This window comes from Pseudopodoces humilis, chromosome 1, assembly GCF_049639895.1.
Source record: "Pseudopodoces humilis isolate 2021_Gansu_Grassland_sample_001 chromosome 1, ASM4963989v1, whole genome shotgun sequence".
NCBI classification, from domain to species: domain Eukaryota; kingdom Metazoa; phylum Chordata; class Aves; order Passeriformes; family Paridae; genus Pseudopodoces; species Pseudopodoces humilis.
Window position 1 is genome coordinate 38,502,530 of NC_142200.1, and position 20,337 is coordinate 38,522,866.

General features: G+C 36.2%; 1 protein-coding gene across 1 annotated transcript in view; it reads right to left on the reverse strand.

The window, feature by feature from the left end:
- The window catches only part of RP1 (RP1 axonemal microtubule associated), a 204,109-nt gene that overhangs the window by 31,564 nt on the left and 152,208 nt on the right, over positions 1 to 20,337 (reverse strand). The window contains exons 44-49 of the mRNA XM_088065349.1: positions 19,798 to 19,884; positions 16,369 to 16,501; positions 13,681 to 13,820; positions 9,000 to 9,252; positions 3,069 to 3,310; positions 451 to 577 (exon numbers count right to left, since the gene is read on the reverse strand). Of these exons, the coding sequence (XP_087921475.1) occupies positions 451 to 577; positions 3,069 to 3,310; positions 9,000 to 9,252; positions 13,681 to 13,820; positions 16,369 to 16,501; positions 19,798 to 19,884 (982 nt within the window). The remainder of the gene's footprint in view (positions 1 to 450; positions 578 to 3,068; positions 3,311 to 8,999; positions 9,253 to 13,680; positions 13,821 to 16,368; positions 16,502 to 19,797; positions 19,885 to 20,337) is intronic.

Consider the following 20,337-nt stretch of genomic DNA (forward strand, 5'->3'; position numbering starts at 1 on the left):
GCATTGGCTGGGCACAAAAAAAAGACTGCCAGCAATTCTAAGAACACAAATAACAAGAGATTTTTTTTTTTTTTGGGGGGGGGGGCGGGGGGGGGCATGGGTCTCCTTCTTGTCTGAAGTTACAGTATTTATTTCCTCTCTATTTCCCTAGAACCAGATCATATTGAGTAAAAACTAAACTCTGAGTACTGTTCAAAACCCTTTTAATAGTTTCAGTGCCATATGCTTGTTCTTTTATGTGTCACAAACTGATACCAATCAGACTTGAGTGCACAATGCTCAGTTTTAGCATCTAAGATACTGGTTTTAAACTCTGGAGTAGGCTGGACCTAGCCCTGCATCACCAGGCAGAAATGAAGAGAAAATATCTGCAAAATCCTTTGGACTGCTCTGAAAATTGGACATTGTCACTGACCAAATCTCTCCCAATGTTTCCAACTTGTGACAAACCTGCTGGAAAAGGGGACCCAGCTGTGAGGACTGGAAGTTCAGTCACTCTTCCTCCTTCTTCATCAGCAAAGTTATGACAAAATGGGAATTCTAGAACATTTTTAGTTTCTCTGTGTTGAAGCTTTACCTAACAAAGAGATAAAAAGAGGTAACTTCAGCATCTGTTGCGCTCTAACGCAAACTACAGCTAAAGACAAACTATTAAACAGCTATGACACACCATCTCAAAATTTAAAACTAAGAGGAAATAAATTTTTCTAAAATGTTTTTGAAAACAGCCTTTTAAATGGGAAGGAATAAATATCTTTCCCAATTAAAGGTAATTAAAATGTCTTCAACAATATTGCTGCAGAGACTGCAGTGAAGGAAAAAGAAATATTTTAAGTTGTTCAAAAAGTTTCCTTTATGTAACCTATTCATCCAGCATATGGAAGAAAAAGAAGTGTTGATATGGGCTCATTTCAGCTTGTGAGAAATGTCAATATGCCACAATATTTTTCAGTGCAGAACATTTTCTTATTCTAAGTAACAGGAGAAAGAAGAAGGGAAAAACTGAAATACAGAAATTAAGTGCTTTCTGACATGTGCATATATCAGTACATATGTATCACTTGAAATTATAGCTTGATACTAAGTAATTTCAACATCTATGACATTCTGTGTATAAACTAATTAAATGGTAATCCTGAGCGAAGTAGCTTATTCTTTTATAAGAGAACATATTTTAATAATGAAATATCTTACACTATGGTACTATCAGCAACACTGAGATAAATTCCCATTTTCTGAACTATTTAAACCTAGACCAGAAACATTTGAAAATACTTTGTAGGAAGTAACCCTGCTTTGAAAAGGGAACATAAAATTCACTCATTCAGTTTTTTGTGACCTCACTAAAATGTCCAAACCTTTAAGCCAGTAAGCAAAACCAGCTTTGGTTAGGAATTGTCTCTGGGAGATGGTAGCATTATTTTGTCTTCAAAAGACTCTTAGTACTTTTCATTATGACAGACACACTGAAAAGAGTTTTTCAAATGCACTATGAAGTATAATGCTAGCGCAATTTTGTCTTCATAATAACATCTACATTCCTGAACAGTTTATTGAAACTCAGGTTTCATTTACTCTATTTCTTCAGGAAGTCAAAGACACAAGAATGAAGATTTTAGCAATTACATGCTGCAGAAATAAGACATACCTTAATTAATTTTGTTCTAGGCATTATTTTATAATGATTTCAATTTCCTCAAAAAATCATGATTATTGTTTTGCAGTTATGGCTATAAGAATGAAGTGTGAATCTAAATATAGAATTCAACCAATTATATCTGCATTTACTTTTGATAGAAAGGGAAAATCTCAGATTCTCTGGAGGTGCAATCTTGTAAAATCAAAACAAAATAGCATAGAAGTGACCACACTGATTCGAACCAGCAGTGTAAATACACTGCTAAGCTGACTTTAATAACAGATATTATCCACAACCTCCTATACAAATCCAGTTATTTCATACAAGGATTCAGCCAGTCCTGCTATAAAAAACATAGAATAAGAGGAAATGTCTTCCTAAGACCCACATAATTTACATGTATCTCAAAGCACGGAAATTTATAATTTCTTTCTCTACCTCTTCCCTCTTAAAGTAAATGTGTATCTTTTCCTTATTTATATAAATTATGCTGATTTCTCTTAAACTGAGCTTTGAGTGATTGTTCTGAGCTAATGAAGTAAAGCAGACTAATAGATGTCACTGTTTTCAGCTGCCAAGTTTCTGTTCTGAAATTTTTGCTGTGATTTACTGTCTCCTACAATAGTCCAGAAGCAGTCTTAATTTTGATAGATTTGTTGGATGACTATTTCATCTGGCTATGAAGATGAAATTAACAACCTGCCTACCATTTAAATGTCAGGGAGTTCAGCTCAATAATACCATGTATTGGGAAGAAAAATAATTTTTTTCTCCAGTTTTTAATAAGAACAAAATAGAAACATTAATTTAGTAGACAAAAGCATGTCTGCAATTTTGAAGAAGATGGCTCTCCTTTAGAATTGTTTCTATTTTGTCAGCATAAGAAGAGGTAGATATTTTTTCATACAGTGAAATGCCACAGCAATTTCAGTGTGATGTTGGATTTTAGCTGGATATCAGAGGAAAGATTGTCACTTTTGCTATTCACTTCTTTTTTTCACATGCCAACTTAAAAGGCAGATAGTTTCATCAGAATGTATTCCTAGTGTCTGCCTTAATTATTTGCCACGGATCACTGAATCTACAACATATAACAGCCAGTTTGGAGTTATGTAAATACTGCAATGTATGCCAGTGGTACAGTTCTGAAAAGACATCACTGGATATGCTACAGATGATGGCACATCTGTATATACGGCTCTCCAGCAATCCATCCAAGTTCACAAGATTTTTGCTATCCATAGCTATCCTAGTGTTTTGTGCAGTCTCTGAAGTGAGCACTCTACAAGCATTGCAGCTTCTGTAAATTAAAAAAGGATCTCAGACAGGACGAAAAAAGGGAAGAAATTACAGTAGAATATGGAAAGCAAAAAATAATAATAATAATAATAGAGACACAATAAATAATTGCTTTAGGTTTTAGTTTTACCTTATGGCAATGCCAAGTCTCTCCTTCTCCAGCTTCTTCAATTTCTAGGCGAACTTTGAATATAGTATTAAATTTCTTACTTAGTTCAATAGAAGTCTCATAAATCTGCTCTTTTTTAAGGGATCCTTTGGGGAATATGACTGAAGTACAAGTTCCTTTTTCACCACATACAGTTAGAGACATTTTAGGGTTCATGGAACTAGAAGAAATATCACTAGTTGTGACGTGGACATCCCAAATCCCTGTTGAAATAAAACAGCAAAAAAATTAATGAGTTTGCTGAATATCCAAAATAATACATCAGTTCATAACAGACTGAGTTAGTGAGTGGCTAGCAACTAGGTAGTTCCCACCTTTTCACTGTGCTCAAATATTGGCACATAATATTGAGGTTCACTCACTATTATTGATTTAGTGAAAAGCAAATTTGGGCATCAGTCTTTTATTAGTGGTAGCTGATATTTTAGAGATGGGCCAGTCCAAGAGCAATGTGCAGATGAGACTGCCAGCTCCACATAAGAGACTTGTGAAGAACCATGACAACGTGATTTCTCCTCCTGCCCCTTATAAATATCTCCTGATGATTTAAAATATTTTTTTCTCACTAGTCACCATTCAAAAGCAGTGTATTTTTTACAAGATACTACTGGTTATCAGGTTTGCTTTTGGTCAGGGAAGAGTGTATTTTCATTTTAACTTTTTGGGCATTTACTTAAATGAACATGTTAAAATTTGCTCCATACATACTATAAGAAGATGGTGATGAGATAATCTGGTTCAGAACTTGAAATGTGATATTTTTATCCCACCTCACCACAATCATCATGACAGCAAAGTACAAAACTTTATCCATTTCTTCTGTGAAGAAGTAATGCTTGTTGAGAGATTAAAAATAGTCCTATATAGCATCACATAGATTTGTCTACTTTAGGGACTCAGGAAATATACCAGGAGAATTTTTACTAGGTCTTTTTGAAGCATTTAGTCACTTAAGTATAGTAGATTAATTGACAGATCCCTGAAGGCTCAGGACTGCAGACTGATGCCAGGTAGGCTCCTAAGTAACTTCTGCAACTTTATATGGAACAGATATTTGGTTGAAGCTTCAATCAACAAGACAGTTTTGAAGATCAGAAACTTCTACCCATCAAAAAAATCTCCCTGATTTAGCTAGCTTTAATGTTTTAATTCATGTTAATAGCTTATATGGAAAATTCAGGGTTATCAAAGACATGGTTTCAATTTTTAAAAATTGTGAAAATCAGAATTTTTGGTCACTCGGGCTACTGCATAATTGAGCAGAATTTGTTAGTGATATGACTTAGCCCTGTGAGCAAATGAGACAAAGTATGGATCTGATAATTTCAAATAGCTACTTTGTAAAACAGGTTGTTTTACTCTGAGTAGTGGAATCCAAGACTCTCTGAGTTTATGTCCATAAATCTCATCTTCCTACCTCGGCTTCAGAATGTTCAGTCACCTCAGCTTCCTAACCAGAGCAGGAAAGTCTTTGTCTCCTACTATAACTAATGCAAATAAAGTTTTATTGCTTTAGATCAGGTGAGGATCTGTGCCATAAATCCAGCACTTGTTGACATAAAAATTTAGTACTAACCATCTGTAAAAGCATCTTAAATAACTTCAGTGTTACAACTTCATGAATAATCCCAAATCTATTTTCATACCTATGAACATTATATGTAAATGAAACCAATGATCTCTGTGAAAAAAATGGGAGTCAAATGAAAAGTCATCACATCCCATGTGACATAATCTAGAATATTTTAGCCCTTTAGTACTGAAATACTGGGCCATTAAATTATCAGTGTATAGCTGCCCAGGAATGGTAGCTGAATGGTAGGTCTATGTCTGCTGGATCGTACAATACCATACACTGCTGTAATATGTAAATTAAATTGCATCATTTCTGAAAAATTTATTAAGATTAAATTTAAAAGCAGCTTCCCACCTTCCCATTAGTTAAGTATAAAACAGTGGTTTGGGTTTGTGTGGCCAGGTTTTGGTAGCAGAGGGGCTTCAGTGTTGGCTTCTGTGAGAAGTCATTAGAATCCCCCATGTCCAGCAGAGCCAATGCCTGCTTGCTCCAAGACAGACCCATCCCTGGCCAAGGCTGAGCCATCAGTGACAGTGAGAGCACCTCTGGGATAAGACATTTAAGAAAGTGGGTGGGAAAGACCTGCCCAATTGCAACAGCAGAAGAGTGGGAAAATGCAGGAGAAACAATTCTGCAGTTCCTCAGGTCAGTGCAGAAGGAGGTTGGACAAAGACTCCTCTGCAGCCCATGGTAAAGACCATAAGACCGTGGATATCCATGGCAGGGCAGAGATCCATCTGCAGCCCATGTGGAATCCCATGATGGAGCAGGTGGATGTCCAAAGGAGGATATGACCTCATGGAAGCCTGCAGAGGAACAGACTCCCAGCAGGACCTTATGGCCCCATGGAGAGAGCCTGTGCTGGAGCAGGTCTACTCCTTAAGGACTACACCTTCCTGGAAGGAACCCATGCTGGAGCAGCTCATGAAGAACTGCAGCCTGTTGGAAGGCCTCACTTTGGAGAAGTTTGGGGAGGACTATCTCTTGTCACCCCATGCTGGAGTGGAAGAGGAAGAAGCAATAGAGACAATGAGATAAATTGACTGCAACCTTCATTTCCTGTCCCTCAGCACAACTGGATGAGAGGAGGTAGAGAAAATTGGGAGTAAAGTTTAGCCCAGGAAGGAGGAAAGGAATTTTTAGATTTGGGTTTAGTTCTCATTATCCTACTTTAATTTCATTGGTAATAAATTGAGCTCATTTCCCCTAGTCAAGTCTGTTTGGTCCATGGCAGTTACTGCTCAGTGATCTCACCGTGTCCTTGTCTTGACTTATGAGACTTTTGCTGTGTTTTCTTTTCTCCTGTCCAGCTGAGGAGGGGAACGATGAGCAGCCTTGATGGGTGCCTGGCATCCAGTCAGGGTCAACCCAACACAATGCTAAAAATCTAATCTTTCTTTGTTTCTTTCTCAGAAATCTTTTAATTCTCTCAGAAAGGTATTAATGAACTACTGAAAACCATTTATTTTTATGACAACTTTGTTAGCTTAAATAACTCTCTTCCCTCCTTGATGTGTAAGCCACCATTAATTTGATAGATCACTACTGTGTCCACTTTGAGCATTTCATTAGCTATTCTGAATCTGTCACTATTTTCAATACCCTTTAACAACAATTAAACATTTTCTCAGTCATCATATCTTTACAATTATTGCAGTTTGATCCAGTTCTTCTGGACAGAGGTGGCCACAATTACACACAAAATTGCTGGTGAAACATCACAGTTTCTCTGTAAAGCCAGTAATCCACTTTGATTTTGACTGATAATGCCTACATACACTGTGGGGGGGGCACAGTAACCCCATAGCCATGTCACATTACCGCCTCAAAATTATCCTGTGATCTTATAACAGGCACAGGTATTTCTCATAGTTCTCCTGCTGATGAATTTGTGGCAGAAACCATTTCAAAATATGGCAATACAGATCAAATACAGTTTTTAGACCCTTAACTACAAGTTGTTCCTGATTCTAAGAAAACCCCCAAACAATTGAAATTAGGATTGTGTATCTGAATTGAGAGCTCAAATAGCTAGTTGAGTTTAAACCTAATTGTGTACAAGCTGTTTGGCACAGAATCTTGTTCAATTCCTTTTGTTCAGTTCTCAAAGTTTATCACACAACCTCTCATTCTCCTGATAGCACTAACAGCTTCATAGCACTAAAATATTTCATTAACCTATTCATTGTCTTTTCTCCAGTTCATTACAATTCTTCCTTTTACTTTTAATTCAAATACTTGAGTTTTATTTTCTCTATGGGAAATTATTAGGTAATGACAAGAAACTTTTCACCTTCTTGTTTTCTTGCTTGTTATACTGTTTTAGAGTCCATCTTTAGTAAAGTCGTGGTGTATTCCTTCCCATTTCCTATTTGCCTCTGTTGTTTCAACTATTCTTTTCTTTGATAGTGTGTTATAAAGATTTTTCATGTGAACAGTTACTAGGTCTATATTCACCTATATTATGCTTTATATTTTTTAGATGGAGGAATTATGTTTGATGATGTTAAGCCTTCATAAAATTGGTTTAAATCCTTGCTATTAGATCTGCCACTGGACTAACAGCTACTCTGATTGTCACTGTTTGAATAAATGGAACTTAAAGTTCTATTTGTGTTTCAAATTTTCTGATTTACAGTAAGCTCATCTCATTAGTAACTGTGCTTTTGCTTCTCTGGCCAACATTATGGTTCCTTAATGAAAAAAGAGACAAGGTATTCTATTTGTTTAGGGATTATACCTACATGATCTTCAGTCTGAACTCTATTGTTCCTGAGAAGTTACTCATCTTTGAAGGTTCTTTTCATAAGAAAATGGTTGAGGAACCTTTGCTCTTTGTTTTACTTCTTTTATAAAATCTGATTTAGCTTGAAATTTAGTAAGTTCCATTGTATCCACATAGTTTCTGACCCCCAAGGTATATTGCGCTTTGCTGATTTTTCTTTCATTTATCCATTCATCATAGGTTCTCTGTCATTTTATTTCTGGATTTATTATACACCCAGACCAAAAATTATTTTCAATAGATACTGAGTATAAATAAACATAGACATGGAATTATAAGCAAGTCTGTACTCAGATTTTTGAGGACTATGTGTATGTGTGGGAAACCAAGGAAGGAAATCGTTTTTGCATAGCTATATTCAGACATTAATCGAGGTGCATAAACAAAGATTTATCTCTCTTTTCACATTATCAGTGAAAAAAGACGTGACAGACTTTGACCAACCTTGAGCTTCTGCTCTGAATTACCTTCAGGAGACACCTGCCTCACTCTGTGGACTATGCAGGACACTAATGGAATCTACTTGATAGAGACCTAGAATACTTGTAGTGGTGAAATACATCTATTTCTTGTTCTGAAATTGTCACTGCTCTAGCTGCTCATATTATGCCTAGATTTCCATGGTTTTCTGTTCTTCTGTTTATCAGTAACAATATTTCTGTTTGTTAGATGATATGAGGTATTCACAAGTAACTACAGATGTCTAAATATGAGGATATAATCTATTAGTTTTGTCTGCAACTATGTATAGTATAAAATTCTCTGAACATAAAAATATTCAGGATCATGGAAGTTAATAGAGATCGGTTTACAAAATGGCTGATACAGAATGCAAATTCACACCTTCAGATTAGTTAAACTTTACATAGCTTGGTCTATCAGTTCTGATTCAGTTTTCATAAATGGACCCAAACCAGAATTTTACACCTCTTCAAAAAAGACACATGAGAGAGCTAAAAAATCCAGTATCCTGGCAAAGCATGTTTTCAGTGTCTAAGTTGTTTCTGAATTTTGGTTGTTTATTAATTAAACAATTTGAATAGAATATGGAGTTCAGGTCAACTAACTGTTTGCAAGAACTTGTGCCATTGATATAAGTAAAAAAGAAAACTGCAAATAAAAGCAAATGCTTTCTACAAATATATGAACATAAGGGAAAATCGCATTCTGCAAAAAGAGTTTTTGTATCTCTTCTTGCGATTTCATCACTGTTGCAGGAGCCTTCTGCTCTGCATTGAATGCCATATGGAACAACCTACTTCTTTCTGCTTCAGCTTTTTTTTCTAAACTCAACTAAAATCATAGTACCTTCATTGCCTCTTACACTTAATATCTCCCTTATGCTCTAGTTTTTCTTCCCTGAGCATTGTAATTGTATTTACCATCTCTGGAAAGTGGAGAGACAATGGGTGTGAGAGAGGCAGTTCACATTCAAGCTATACTGTTTCTGTAGTTTGGTTTTAGCCTTAAAAATAACAAAGAAAATATTATAGATAAAAGCTGGAAGGATTTTGAGGATTTTGGACCTTACCATAAATCTTTCCTGTCAACATTCCATTCCTGACTTTTCCAAGAAGTTTCAATGTTCGTTCCGTCTGTGCATCACCAACTCCACTGTCTAACCATTGCTGGCAAAGAAATACATATTGTTCATCAGTCTTGCCTGATTCCTGGATGACAATTTGGTCCAGGTACCATCCAGCTCCATAACCCACATTATGGTGCTCCACAAGCACTTTGCTCAACTGTCCAAGGTCTACTGCTCTCATTTCAGACATACAAACCTGAGAGGGAAAAAGAATAGCACACTGATTAGACCATATATCTTATCTTTTGTCTTTGAGAAGTTTGCATTTGGAAAGACAGATTCCTTCTAATGTTGGAGCATCTTTTTCTGAAAATAAGGAAAGATGTTATAGGTTGGCATTAATATTTGGAGAACTATGGGGGTTTTATGGTTTTTTTCAGAGACTATGTGGATCCTTGAATATATACATTTATTCTTCTTCATGATCACTGCAGCTCAGGTTTTATTACAAAAAACATCTCCCTGTTTCATGTAGAAATAAACCTCTGATTGAAAAACCTAGAAAAAGCTCACGAAAACTGAAGTTCAGTTAATCCCTCATAGCTGAAACAAAGGGAGTTCTTCAAGAATCAGGATAGACCTGGTAACTTAAATTTTTGTTTAGATAAGGAATTTTATTTTTAAGCATTTCCAAGTATTTTACATTCTAAGACACCCTATTATTCAAATAGGAAATGTTGTATTATTCAACTCTGAACAGAAATACTGTTGATGACTATGCAAACAAAGGAAGATACTGGCATTAGAAACTATAACTAAGGCTCTGCACGCATACAGGCAAGAATTGATGTGCTCCTCGGATGTAAATAGACATCTGTTTAAATATTGCTACGGCTACCAGTAAACAAAAGCTAAATGGCAACTGCACTAGTGCATGTTGGGATGAATAAATTATGTGAGTGAGAGAATGAATGTGTTCTGTGCGAGATAATTTAAGTGGGTGGGTAGATACATGGGCATGTGTGTGGGTGACATTAAAAAAACCCCAGATGGATAGTAGAAACAGACGCTATAATTTTTATTTGTTGCCAACCAATTTGCCACCAGGCAGGAAAAAGCATGAGGACCAGAAAGCAATGAAGGAAGATAAGATTTTTAGAACAAATTATGTCATCTGGTCCATTCTCCTGTCTGTGTCAGACTATTCTCCACAATGTGATCAGTAAAAGAAAACATCCAAGTTATTATTCCTATCACAGCCTTAGGACTTCCAGCATTCATACCTTGTTATCTCCACGATATCCTCAAACAGTTACCATGGCAAGTTATACCCCTGCATTTAAGTCTATGTAGCCCAAAATAAGATCTAGCTGGGAGAACATCTTGCAAATAACTTTTTGGGAGCACTCACTGCTTTTTAATTTTATTCTTTGCAGTTCCAAGCCAAATATAATTTTCCTGTCAGTCTACATGACCTTTGACTTAGAGGAAATAGCCTGTATTGCTAATATTCATGTTCCTTCACAGCTAACTCTAATTGAGAAAGGGACCTATCATTAGTTTCATTCTTTGTGATAATAATTAACATTCATTAGACAACAGTGGTCATAATCACCCATTGTTATCAATGAATTCTCATAATAATACATTAAATTGCCTACTCCCTCAGCATTAGTAAGAATGTACTTTTGGTTGATGTCATTACATTTCTTTTTTCCCCTTCAGTATAAAGACATTTGGAACTGCACTAAACACACTACTGGAAGTACAATTAATGAAAGCCAAAGGGATTATTTAAACTGTTTTGCAAACCCATTTTACTCTGTTTTCTTACACTTGGTTGAAATTTTCTCTCTTCCTACCTTTTCCTTATATTCATGTTCTTTATCAGCCGAGAGATATCATTTTTTTGTATCTCAAGTTTTCTTAACTTTGCTTTCTTTGCCTGTCCATTCCACATTTTTCAGGGATATTGCTGACATAATCTTGTCTCTCAAGACAGCTTGCTCTTTACACTTCTTCCTTTCACCTTCTATTCTTAGAAATTCTCGTTAAAACCCCATTCCAACTTTTTTATTGATGAACTTCTATGTAAAAAGAATGCAAGACTGGTAGTAGTATTTTAAATTGCAGATCCATCTAGCCCAGTATAGTGTTGCCAACAGCTACCAGTAACAGATTTCTAGGGAAGAGTTGAAAAACAGGGCAAATATATAGAGATGCTTCTTGAATATAAAGTCTCTCAGCCTTTTGCAATTTGTGGTTCAGAGATTGCCTGAGCCAGAGATTATGTCTTTGCACTTAACAGCCTCAGTGGAAAGTTGTCTTCCATGACAATGTGCAATGGCTTTTTTCACCAATATGTCTTTTACCATCTGCAACATCTTGTGCCAGAAAGCAAAATGTATTAATTACACATTGAGCAAAAAGCCACCTCCTTTTGTTTTGAATCTGCCACCTGCACATTACATTGAATGCTCTTGAGTTCTTGTATTTCACAAAGAAATAAAATTTTCATTTTCTCTATGCCATTTTATATTTCTTATCTCCCTCACCCTTCTGATCATCATATCTTTTCCAGACTAAACATACTTGTTTGCTTCACTGTTCTTTGTATGGAAGATATTTCAAATTACTTGACATTCTTCTTGCACTTTTTAAGACAAGTGAATCAACAAAACACAGCATCTGCACTAGTGAATATCTTTGGAGGCATGATTGTGTTTTCTGCTTTGAAGTGGCTGGTTTTTTGTGTTTGTTTGTTTTTGGGTTTTTTTGGTTTTTGGGTTTTTTTTTAATAATTTCTAAGCATCTTATTAGTTCTGTTTTCTTTTTGGTTTGCTTCTGCTGCGATGACATCCTATTACTTTCATATTTCAGAGCCCATCATTTTGCATGCAAATTTAAAAGGTTATTCCCCCCCGCAGCCACTGTTTTTCATTTAGCTACAAAGAATTTAATCTGCCATTTTATTACCCATTCACCGTGTATGAGGTTCTTCTGCAGTCTCTGCCACCAGCTTTAATATTTATTACCTTAAATAGCTCAGTATGGTCAGAACATTTTGCCATCCCACAGCTCAACCCTTTCCCAGGAATCTATCAAACAATGAAGAGCGTGAACACACAAAATACCTAAACTGAAGAACACTTTCATTGTCTTCAGCGCAAAAACTGCTCCCTGAAAACAAAGGAATTGCTTGGGAAGACTCTCAGCACTCTGCTGCTCAGTGTAGTGTCTCTGATTTCTTTATCACTAACATAGAGGCTGCATCACTGCCTCTGTATTAGCATCCAGTATGAAATGCCATGTGAATTATTTCTTTTTAGACTTCTTTTCCAGATTATGTCACTGACTATGTGACTTTACACCTTTGATTAACCCTTCTAATTGTCCATAAACATTTGCCCTCAGGAATGCCAAGGATTAACCTGTGTTTTTAATAATATCATCCAGACAATCAACATCATAAAGCTCTTCCTATATTGTTATAGTGCAGTTTGGACTAAGACAGAGGGATTCTGAAAAAAAATGGCATCTTAAAAAAAAAAAGAAGTATTATTGGAGTCAGAACAACATATAGAAAGGTCTAAGTAGGAAGATTAAAGAGACATTCTTCTTTGCAAAGAACAATGCAGCAATACAAGTGCACAGAGGGTAGAGGTCTATAAAGCAAGGGAGAAGCAAAGAGAAGGTGACATGGAAGAAAACATTCACGGTGTCTTCCAAAAAAAGGTGTGGTATGAGATTTAAGTAGTATGTGAAAGTTTAGTTTTACTCAGGTAGCAGACCAAGTGCAATTAAAATTACAGTGGAGACTATGGTCACTTATCACATGTCTATAGAAGAATTTATACAAATTCATGGAAGAAAAAATATCAATGACTAGAGCATAACTCTGGAACAAAATGATGTGGCTGGTTTCTAAGCTCGAGAAGACATAATAAATCTAGTGAAGGAAGAGTTGTTAAGTGCAAGGCTAGGAAAGCAGTGGAACAGGTTGCCTAGGAAAGTTATGGCATCTCAGGCACGAGAGAGCATAAGAAACACTAAGAAACACTATGAAAACATACAGAAGATTCTGCTTTATTGTACAGAATGAATTGATCAAGTTCTCTGAGTCCAGGGTATGGGTAAACATGCTGTAGATATAATCATTAATATGGTAATAAGCAAAGATTGACCAGGAAATCTCTCCTAGGATTTATCTTTAGCAGACAATTATTTTTACAGTTAGGTTTACCTGTTTGCAATTCTGTAGATAAATGGATTAATTAATATCTAGGAGGTAACACATTTAAAATCTTTCAACTCTATCTGGGCAGATTAAAAAAAAAAAATTAAAAGAGCAGTCACAGGAAATAGCCGTGATATTTCTATACTAGCTTCACAAATAAGTGAAAATTAAGTCATAGAATTTTTATATCATTGGATTCAGTTCCAGATTCTAAGAAAATTTACTGATAATTTGTGGATTTAAAATTTATTGGTACTCAAACTATTCTTAAACTGTAATCTCAACTCAGGCAAAATGCCTATATTTAGTAAACAACACCTTATTTCCACAGGTTACCAGAGTGTAACATCCATGCTGGTATTTCATAATTGAAAGACATATGGTATTAGAAAATAATAAAATTAAATACATCAAACAAACATGCAAGGAAAATGACTCAATACTAACCTTCCCTCTTTCAAAATGTGAGTGCCCTAGTCTCCTTTTGCAGGAATCTCCCCACTCTCCAAATACTGTGATAAATACATCTGCATCAGTTCCTGATGCAGGCAGTGTTCCTGTATGGATGTTGATCAAGTAAAGAACTTCTGTCATGAAAAATCAGTGACATAAGACATTACCAAATTAGCAATGTAATTATCAAACATTATAAACCAATATATCATAGGTACAAGATTAATTTCAAGACCAAGGAATTAAGTTATAGGAATTGACATCAATTTTCTGAGTTTCATATAGATTGCTAGGTATCTCACAGCACACACTACAGCATTAGGGATGAAATGTCCTTTATGAATCAATGAAACAATCCATGCTTGCATTACAGAGGGAGAAAATATCCTACTTCTGGATTCTGGAATCACCTGAAAGACTCAGACTGATCTTATCATGCTTCATAAAAAAGCCAGGAGTTCTTGTAGGAATTACAGGTCTTAAATTTAGTAAGGATTTATCAACTCTAACATTTTACCAAGGGAATAAACACAGACATAACAGATGATGAAAACCACTTTTTGTTCTGGATCAGCTGAATTGTGTTTCAATCTCATATTTTGAGAATTATGGCCAACATCATTTAATATGTTCAGCAGAAATGGCTCAGCTATTTATAAAAATATGCTTTGTTATTATTCTTCACAACAAAGGATGGCTTGCCATGACTTTTGTCTGATGAGTTATACAGTACATATTCCTTGAGGCAGCATGACAGAGGATTTTTAATGGGTTCTGTGAAAAACTAAATGTTATAACAGACTCTTAAGATATATTTCCATTTGCAGTCTAGCCTCCAGTTAGATGTTACATGCAAAAAGTTTTAAATATTTTAACTAAGACTTCTGTTCGCAGAGTATAATGAATAAGAATCCTTCTCTACATATTTTATAAAATGTAATCTGAACAAAGGAAGATATATTTTAAATACAATGATGAAATGAAATATGGCTATGGGGGCAGAAACAGGGCTTGAAGAGAACCTCAAAAAACCCTGCATTTTCTCTTTGTGATTCATGACATTATAACTTTGCACCTGCATTTTGTAATCTGTAGTTTAATCCCTCACTAAGTGTAAATCAGTCATTTTCTGAAAACTGCCATTAAAATATACTAACTGGGCTTTGTGCATTTTTCAGACTTTCAGATTTTTACTTAGTCTAGTGAAAACAATACATGTCAGTTGTTTTAAAACAGAAGAAAATGCTTTAACTAGATACATATATGCAGCATTTACAGGATGGCCAGGATATCAGACCCAGCCAGCAGGGGTTTAGGAGGGTTAGATCTTGACCAACCTGATCTCCTTTTATGACCAGGTGACCTGTCTGGTGGATGCAGGAAAAGCTGTGAATGTTGTGTACCTGAACTTCAGCAAGGCCTTTGACACAGTCTCCTACAGCATTCCCTGGAAAAGCTGCAGCCCATGGCTTGGACAGGAGCACTCTGTGCTGGGTTAGGAACTGGCTGGATGGCTGGGCCCAGAGAGTGGTGGTAAATGGTGCTGCATCCAGCTGGCAGCCAGCCACCAGTGGTGTCCCTCAGGGGTCTGTGCTGGGGCCAGTCCTGTTCAATATCTTTATTGAGGATATGGATGAGGGTATTGAGTCTTTCATTAGTAAATTTGCAGGTGACACTAAGTATGTCAATCTGTTGGAAGGCAGAAGGGCTCTGCAGAGAGACCTGGAATGGTTGGATGGATGGGCAGAGTCCAACAGGATGACGTTTAATAAGTCCAAGTGTCAAGTCCTGCATTTTGGCCACAATAACCCCCTGCAACATTACAGGCTGGGGATGGTGTGGCTGGACAGTGCCCGGGCAGAAAGGGACCTGGGGGTACTGGTGACAGCTGACTGAACATGAGCCAGCAGTGTGTCCTGGTGGCCAAGAAGGCCAATGGCCCCTGGCTTGTATCAGGAGTAGTGTGTTCAGCAGGAGCAGGGGGGTCATTCTTCTCCTGTACTTGGCACTGGTGAGGCCACAGCTGGAGTGCTGTGTCCAGTTCTGGGCCTCTCAGTTTGGGAAGGATGTTGAGATACTTGAGTGCATCCAGAGGAGGCAACAAGACTGGTGAAGGGCTTGGAACACAAACCCTGTGAGGAATGACTGAGGGAGCTGGAGTTGTTGAGCCTGGAGAAAAGGAGACTCAGAGGTGACCTGATCACTCTCTGAAACTCCTTGAAAGGTGTCTGTAGTCAGGTGGGGGTTGCTCTCTTTCTCCAGGCAGCAGCTGACAGAATGAGAGGACACAGTCTCAAGCTGTGCCAAGGGAAATTTAGGTTGGATATTAGGAAAAAGATTTTTATGAAAGTATACAGGACTGGAATTGTCTGTCTAGGGAGGTGGTGAAGTCACCATCCCTGGATGTGTATTAAGACTGGATGTGGCACTCAGTGCCATGGCTTAGTTGAGGTGTTAGGGCTCAGTTGGATTTGATGATCCTGAAGGTCTCTTCCAACCTTGTTATTCTGTGATTCTGTGATCCCACAGTTAATTGAATAAATAATTAAAAGTAATTTTGAGTGTTTTTTCAATATATATAAAATGCTTTGTAATCTTGTGCCTCTTGTTCATCCTATTAGGCAGTTTACAATTCTGTATGTGTGTGTGCTCATAAATTTATTTTTCATTTCAGCAGCATACCCCTGAGTGGTGGCTGGTCTGGCCTGACAGCAGCAAGCTCTGTCACGATCTCAGATCCATCTTCTCCAAACAGACATGGGGCTTCAGTGTGAAAGCCCAGCTCTTGTTTAGTGTCCAGGTCTTTTAGCTGAAGCTGCAGACAGAATCAGAGAAAGAAATAAATTTAATTAATTATTTAATTTCCTATTCCCATCCCAATAGAAACTGACATTTCTTCCATTTACTAACTCCTGCACACATATGACAACAGCTACCTGGTTCTGCATAATAGTTACAGCAGCTTCTTCAATCTGCTAATTCTGCAGCCTGATGTTTACAGGTGTATTCTTCACTGAATATCAACACAAGCATAGGACCCATTTGTAAAGATCCAGTGAGAGACACAGCTTAAATTGACCTGTATGTGTTTGCAATTTCAGAATGTCAAATGAATGAATACAGTTACATCAATCTTAATAGCATATGCCCATTTTGCAAAAACATTTGCTTTGCTACTTTTTTATGTTTTTAAATGAGTCTTGCTCTATCTCAGGTAGGATTTTCAAAGTTGGCAGAGATTAGGTGTGGAGTGGCTTTCAGAGCTGCCAGTGGAAATAAATTATTTGAAGAATGAAATTCAATAGAATGGGCATGCTTAGGTCCAGCTTCATTCTACTTGGCTTTAAATAGTTATTGGAGAGTGAAGAAATTAGGTTTCAAGTTTGTGGACTTAGAACTTCCAAACCAGCTGAGGAAGCACAGCCTTAGGAGCTCACATATCCCTGTTGAGAGGGTCAAGATGGAACTGAGACTCACAGGAGGTCAACTCAGATCATGTATTCTACCCTAGGTCAGGTTACAAAATACAGAGTGAAAATCTATCTAGTTTATGCAGAAACGTTTCTGGTAACTATTACATGCAATATTGAACTTCATAAATAGCTAATGACTGCAAGTTTGCAGAAACAGTTTCTTCAGTCTTCAGAATCTCATTGTATAGAAATAGCATATCCAAGACATTTTAAAAAAAGCAAAAGGAAACAAAAAGAAACAAAAACTTAATTTCATCAGGACAGTAAATAATTTATATTCTTAGGCAGGAATTCCCAAAATAATTGTGGTCACTTCTTTCCAGTATTGACAACAACTGCAACAGCAAAACTTTGTGCTCATTGTGCAGAATACACATACAAATGTTTGCAAATCCTGAGTACAGATTTCCACACAAATTTCAAGTGCAAGCTTTGAGATGTATAAATATTTATATAACCAAATGAGATAAATTAAATTATTGGGAATTTGACAGTACCACTCTTAAAAATTTTGTCAGATTGTCTTGCCCTTGAGTTCTTAGAAATGCAATGACCTAACATTTTCCATGATTGCTTATTCAATCTGTCCAGAGCTTTACAAGGTCAGTTACAGGGCTTCCAGATGAAAGTAAACAATACCCCACATCCATTTCTAGACTTAAACCATTAATTACTTGAATAAAAGTTTGGTTTATTTAGATAGCAATAAATTCCACTAAAATTACAGCCCATTGTTTACCTATATTTTGCGTTTGCAATAACATTTTTTTTTATATTAAATATATAACTTCTTCTTATATAAAAATATTTCCTCCTAACTTCTATATCATAGAAATATCATAAATATCAATACATATCTGTCCTGGTTTAGGGTTAATCACCCCAGGACAATATCACAAACTCCTGTCTGTCTTAAAATTGCACTAAGGTTTACCTGCATATGCAGGCAGACAGCCTGCAGAAACTGGACTCATAAAAATGAGGTGTGCAAATTTATGCAGATTATGGCCTTAAAATAAAACATACCTGACAAGTTCTTGCTAGTTCTAAGATTACATCTAAGTGTGAACTTCATCTTCAAATGATATAGAGTTTCTATATTCTAAACTAACATAAGAAATGGGTTTGTATTCTATTCTAGGAAAAGCCAGAAACTCTTTTGGAACAAGAAATAGCTACTCATTCTATAGTACATAAATCTTCAGAAGTTATAGAAAATACATAAATTTTAGATAAGGTTATATAATTCACTACAGAATTTTGCAGAAAACTGTACTATAAAATATAAAATACAAAATAAAAATATAAAATAAAATAAATAAAATACCTAATTTATAAATAAACTAATAAATTAGTATTAGATATTATAAGCATATTAATGGCAAAAGCAATAGAAGTTATTGCAGCTTATGCTGTGGGCTGCATATGCAAACAAGAGACTGCTTAGGTCTATAGCAACCTACTAACTTGTAGATTATAACAATTTATAGCTACTAATAAGCCAATAATTGAATGAATTGTGAAGTATTTGAAAGTACAGACAAAAATCACTTAGCCAGTTGCTTAGGGTTGTTATGGAAAAGAAAGCAGAAAGCAAACTATTACATTTATGAATTTTCTGCCGTATTTTGAGCTACCAGGTCTGGAGGCTGAAGTCTTATATTACATAATGGATATATTAAATGTAGTGTCAAAATATTTTTGGAATGCTTTATCAAATGGCCTAGAGATGTATATTTAAAATGAGAAATTAGCTTTGCTTACCTATTCTTTCCATTTTTATAACCTAAACTGAGGTTACAAAATTAGCTGGGGAGAAAATACAAGATAAACTCCTCCTCTATCCCCAGAGGAGCTCATAAGTTCAGACTCAGGGTTTATATGAGAGCCACAAGCCCATTCACATTTTAGTCTGGAATGCAGCTGTCTCTAGCATTTCTCATCAGAACAGTTTCTGGAGTCTTTATGCATTTAAGGGATCACCTTGATCTTTCAAATCCATAGCAAGGTTAAGGGATTCTGTGACTCAGTTCAGGAAAGCATTCTTCTGCTGACTTCAGATTAATTCAGTGCTATGTCCACAATGGGGCTTTTTGCCCTTGCCTATAGGCAGAGCTCATTGACATGATTTTCTCTTGAATTAACCTTCAAGTTTAAATATACTTTTAAATTCTAATTCTATTTTAAGATTGACAGCATTAAGTCCTTTCTCCATTCCTTTTTATGAGAATTCTTAAAGATGTATTAAATTACAATCAGAGGTTTAAGGCCCACTGATGACCATCTTGCAAAGAATAGGTACTGAATATTATCCTAATTGGCTTCCACAGGTAGGCTGGTCTCAGTCTGGAGACCGTCAGTATTTCCATGCAGGAATTAACATTTCCTAACATCAGCAGGAGACACTGCCTTCCATGTCACAATGAATTGTGCAGAATGAGTCTGCACACAGTGAAGAGCTATAGCAATATGCACTTCAGCAGGTGCAAACAAGGTTGAGCTGCCCACAAAGAGACCTGCAAACTGTAGGCAGTCATCTGTAGATACCAGGTAACTGAGACCATCTGTGTCTCAACAAAAGTTATTTACCGCTATGTTGAAAAACACTGCAAGTTTACACGTGTTATACTTGGAATACCTTGTGAAGCTTAATTCCTCTTCTCAAGGATGGACCACATAACACAAAGGAGACTTTTGTTATATTTCCAATATCACCAAAGGTCAACTGTTAGAAAAGAAATAGTGATAATTAACTATATTTTTTATGCAACAGTTTGCATGGCATGCTTTAAAGCCAATAAAAAGATACATACTACAGGTAAAAATATTAGTCAATGAGGTTAGAGTTAGGGTGAGGAAGTCCTACTAAGAGTGCAAGTTAATTTGGACTCGCATTAGATAAATTATATCTATTTTTTATGGAGGGAATTGGTTGCAGAGCATAGGCCAACACAACAAAGGAAGGAAATGTATAACCGAATTCTGTATTTTCAAGGCCAGTTCTTTTCTCCTCACTTAATTCAAAGTTAATGAGGTTTTTCACATCAAATTTGGCATTTACTCAAGAGAGTTTTTCTAAGAGATATGTTTTGGCCCACAGGTGAGAAGTTCTCCAAGCCGTGTTTATTTAAGACATAGAGGTATAAACATTAACTCTGACAAACAAACAACCAGTCCA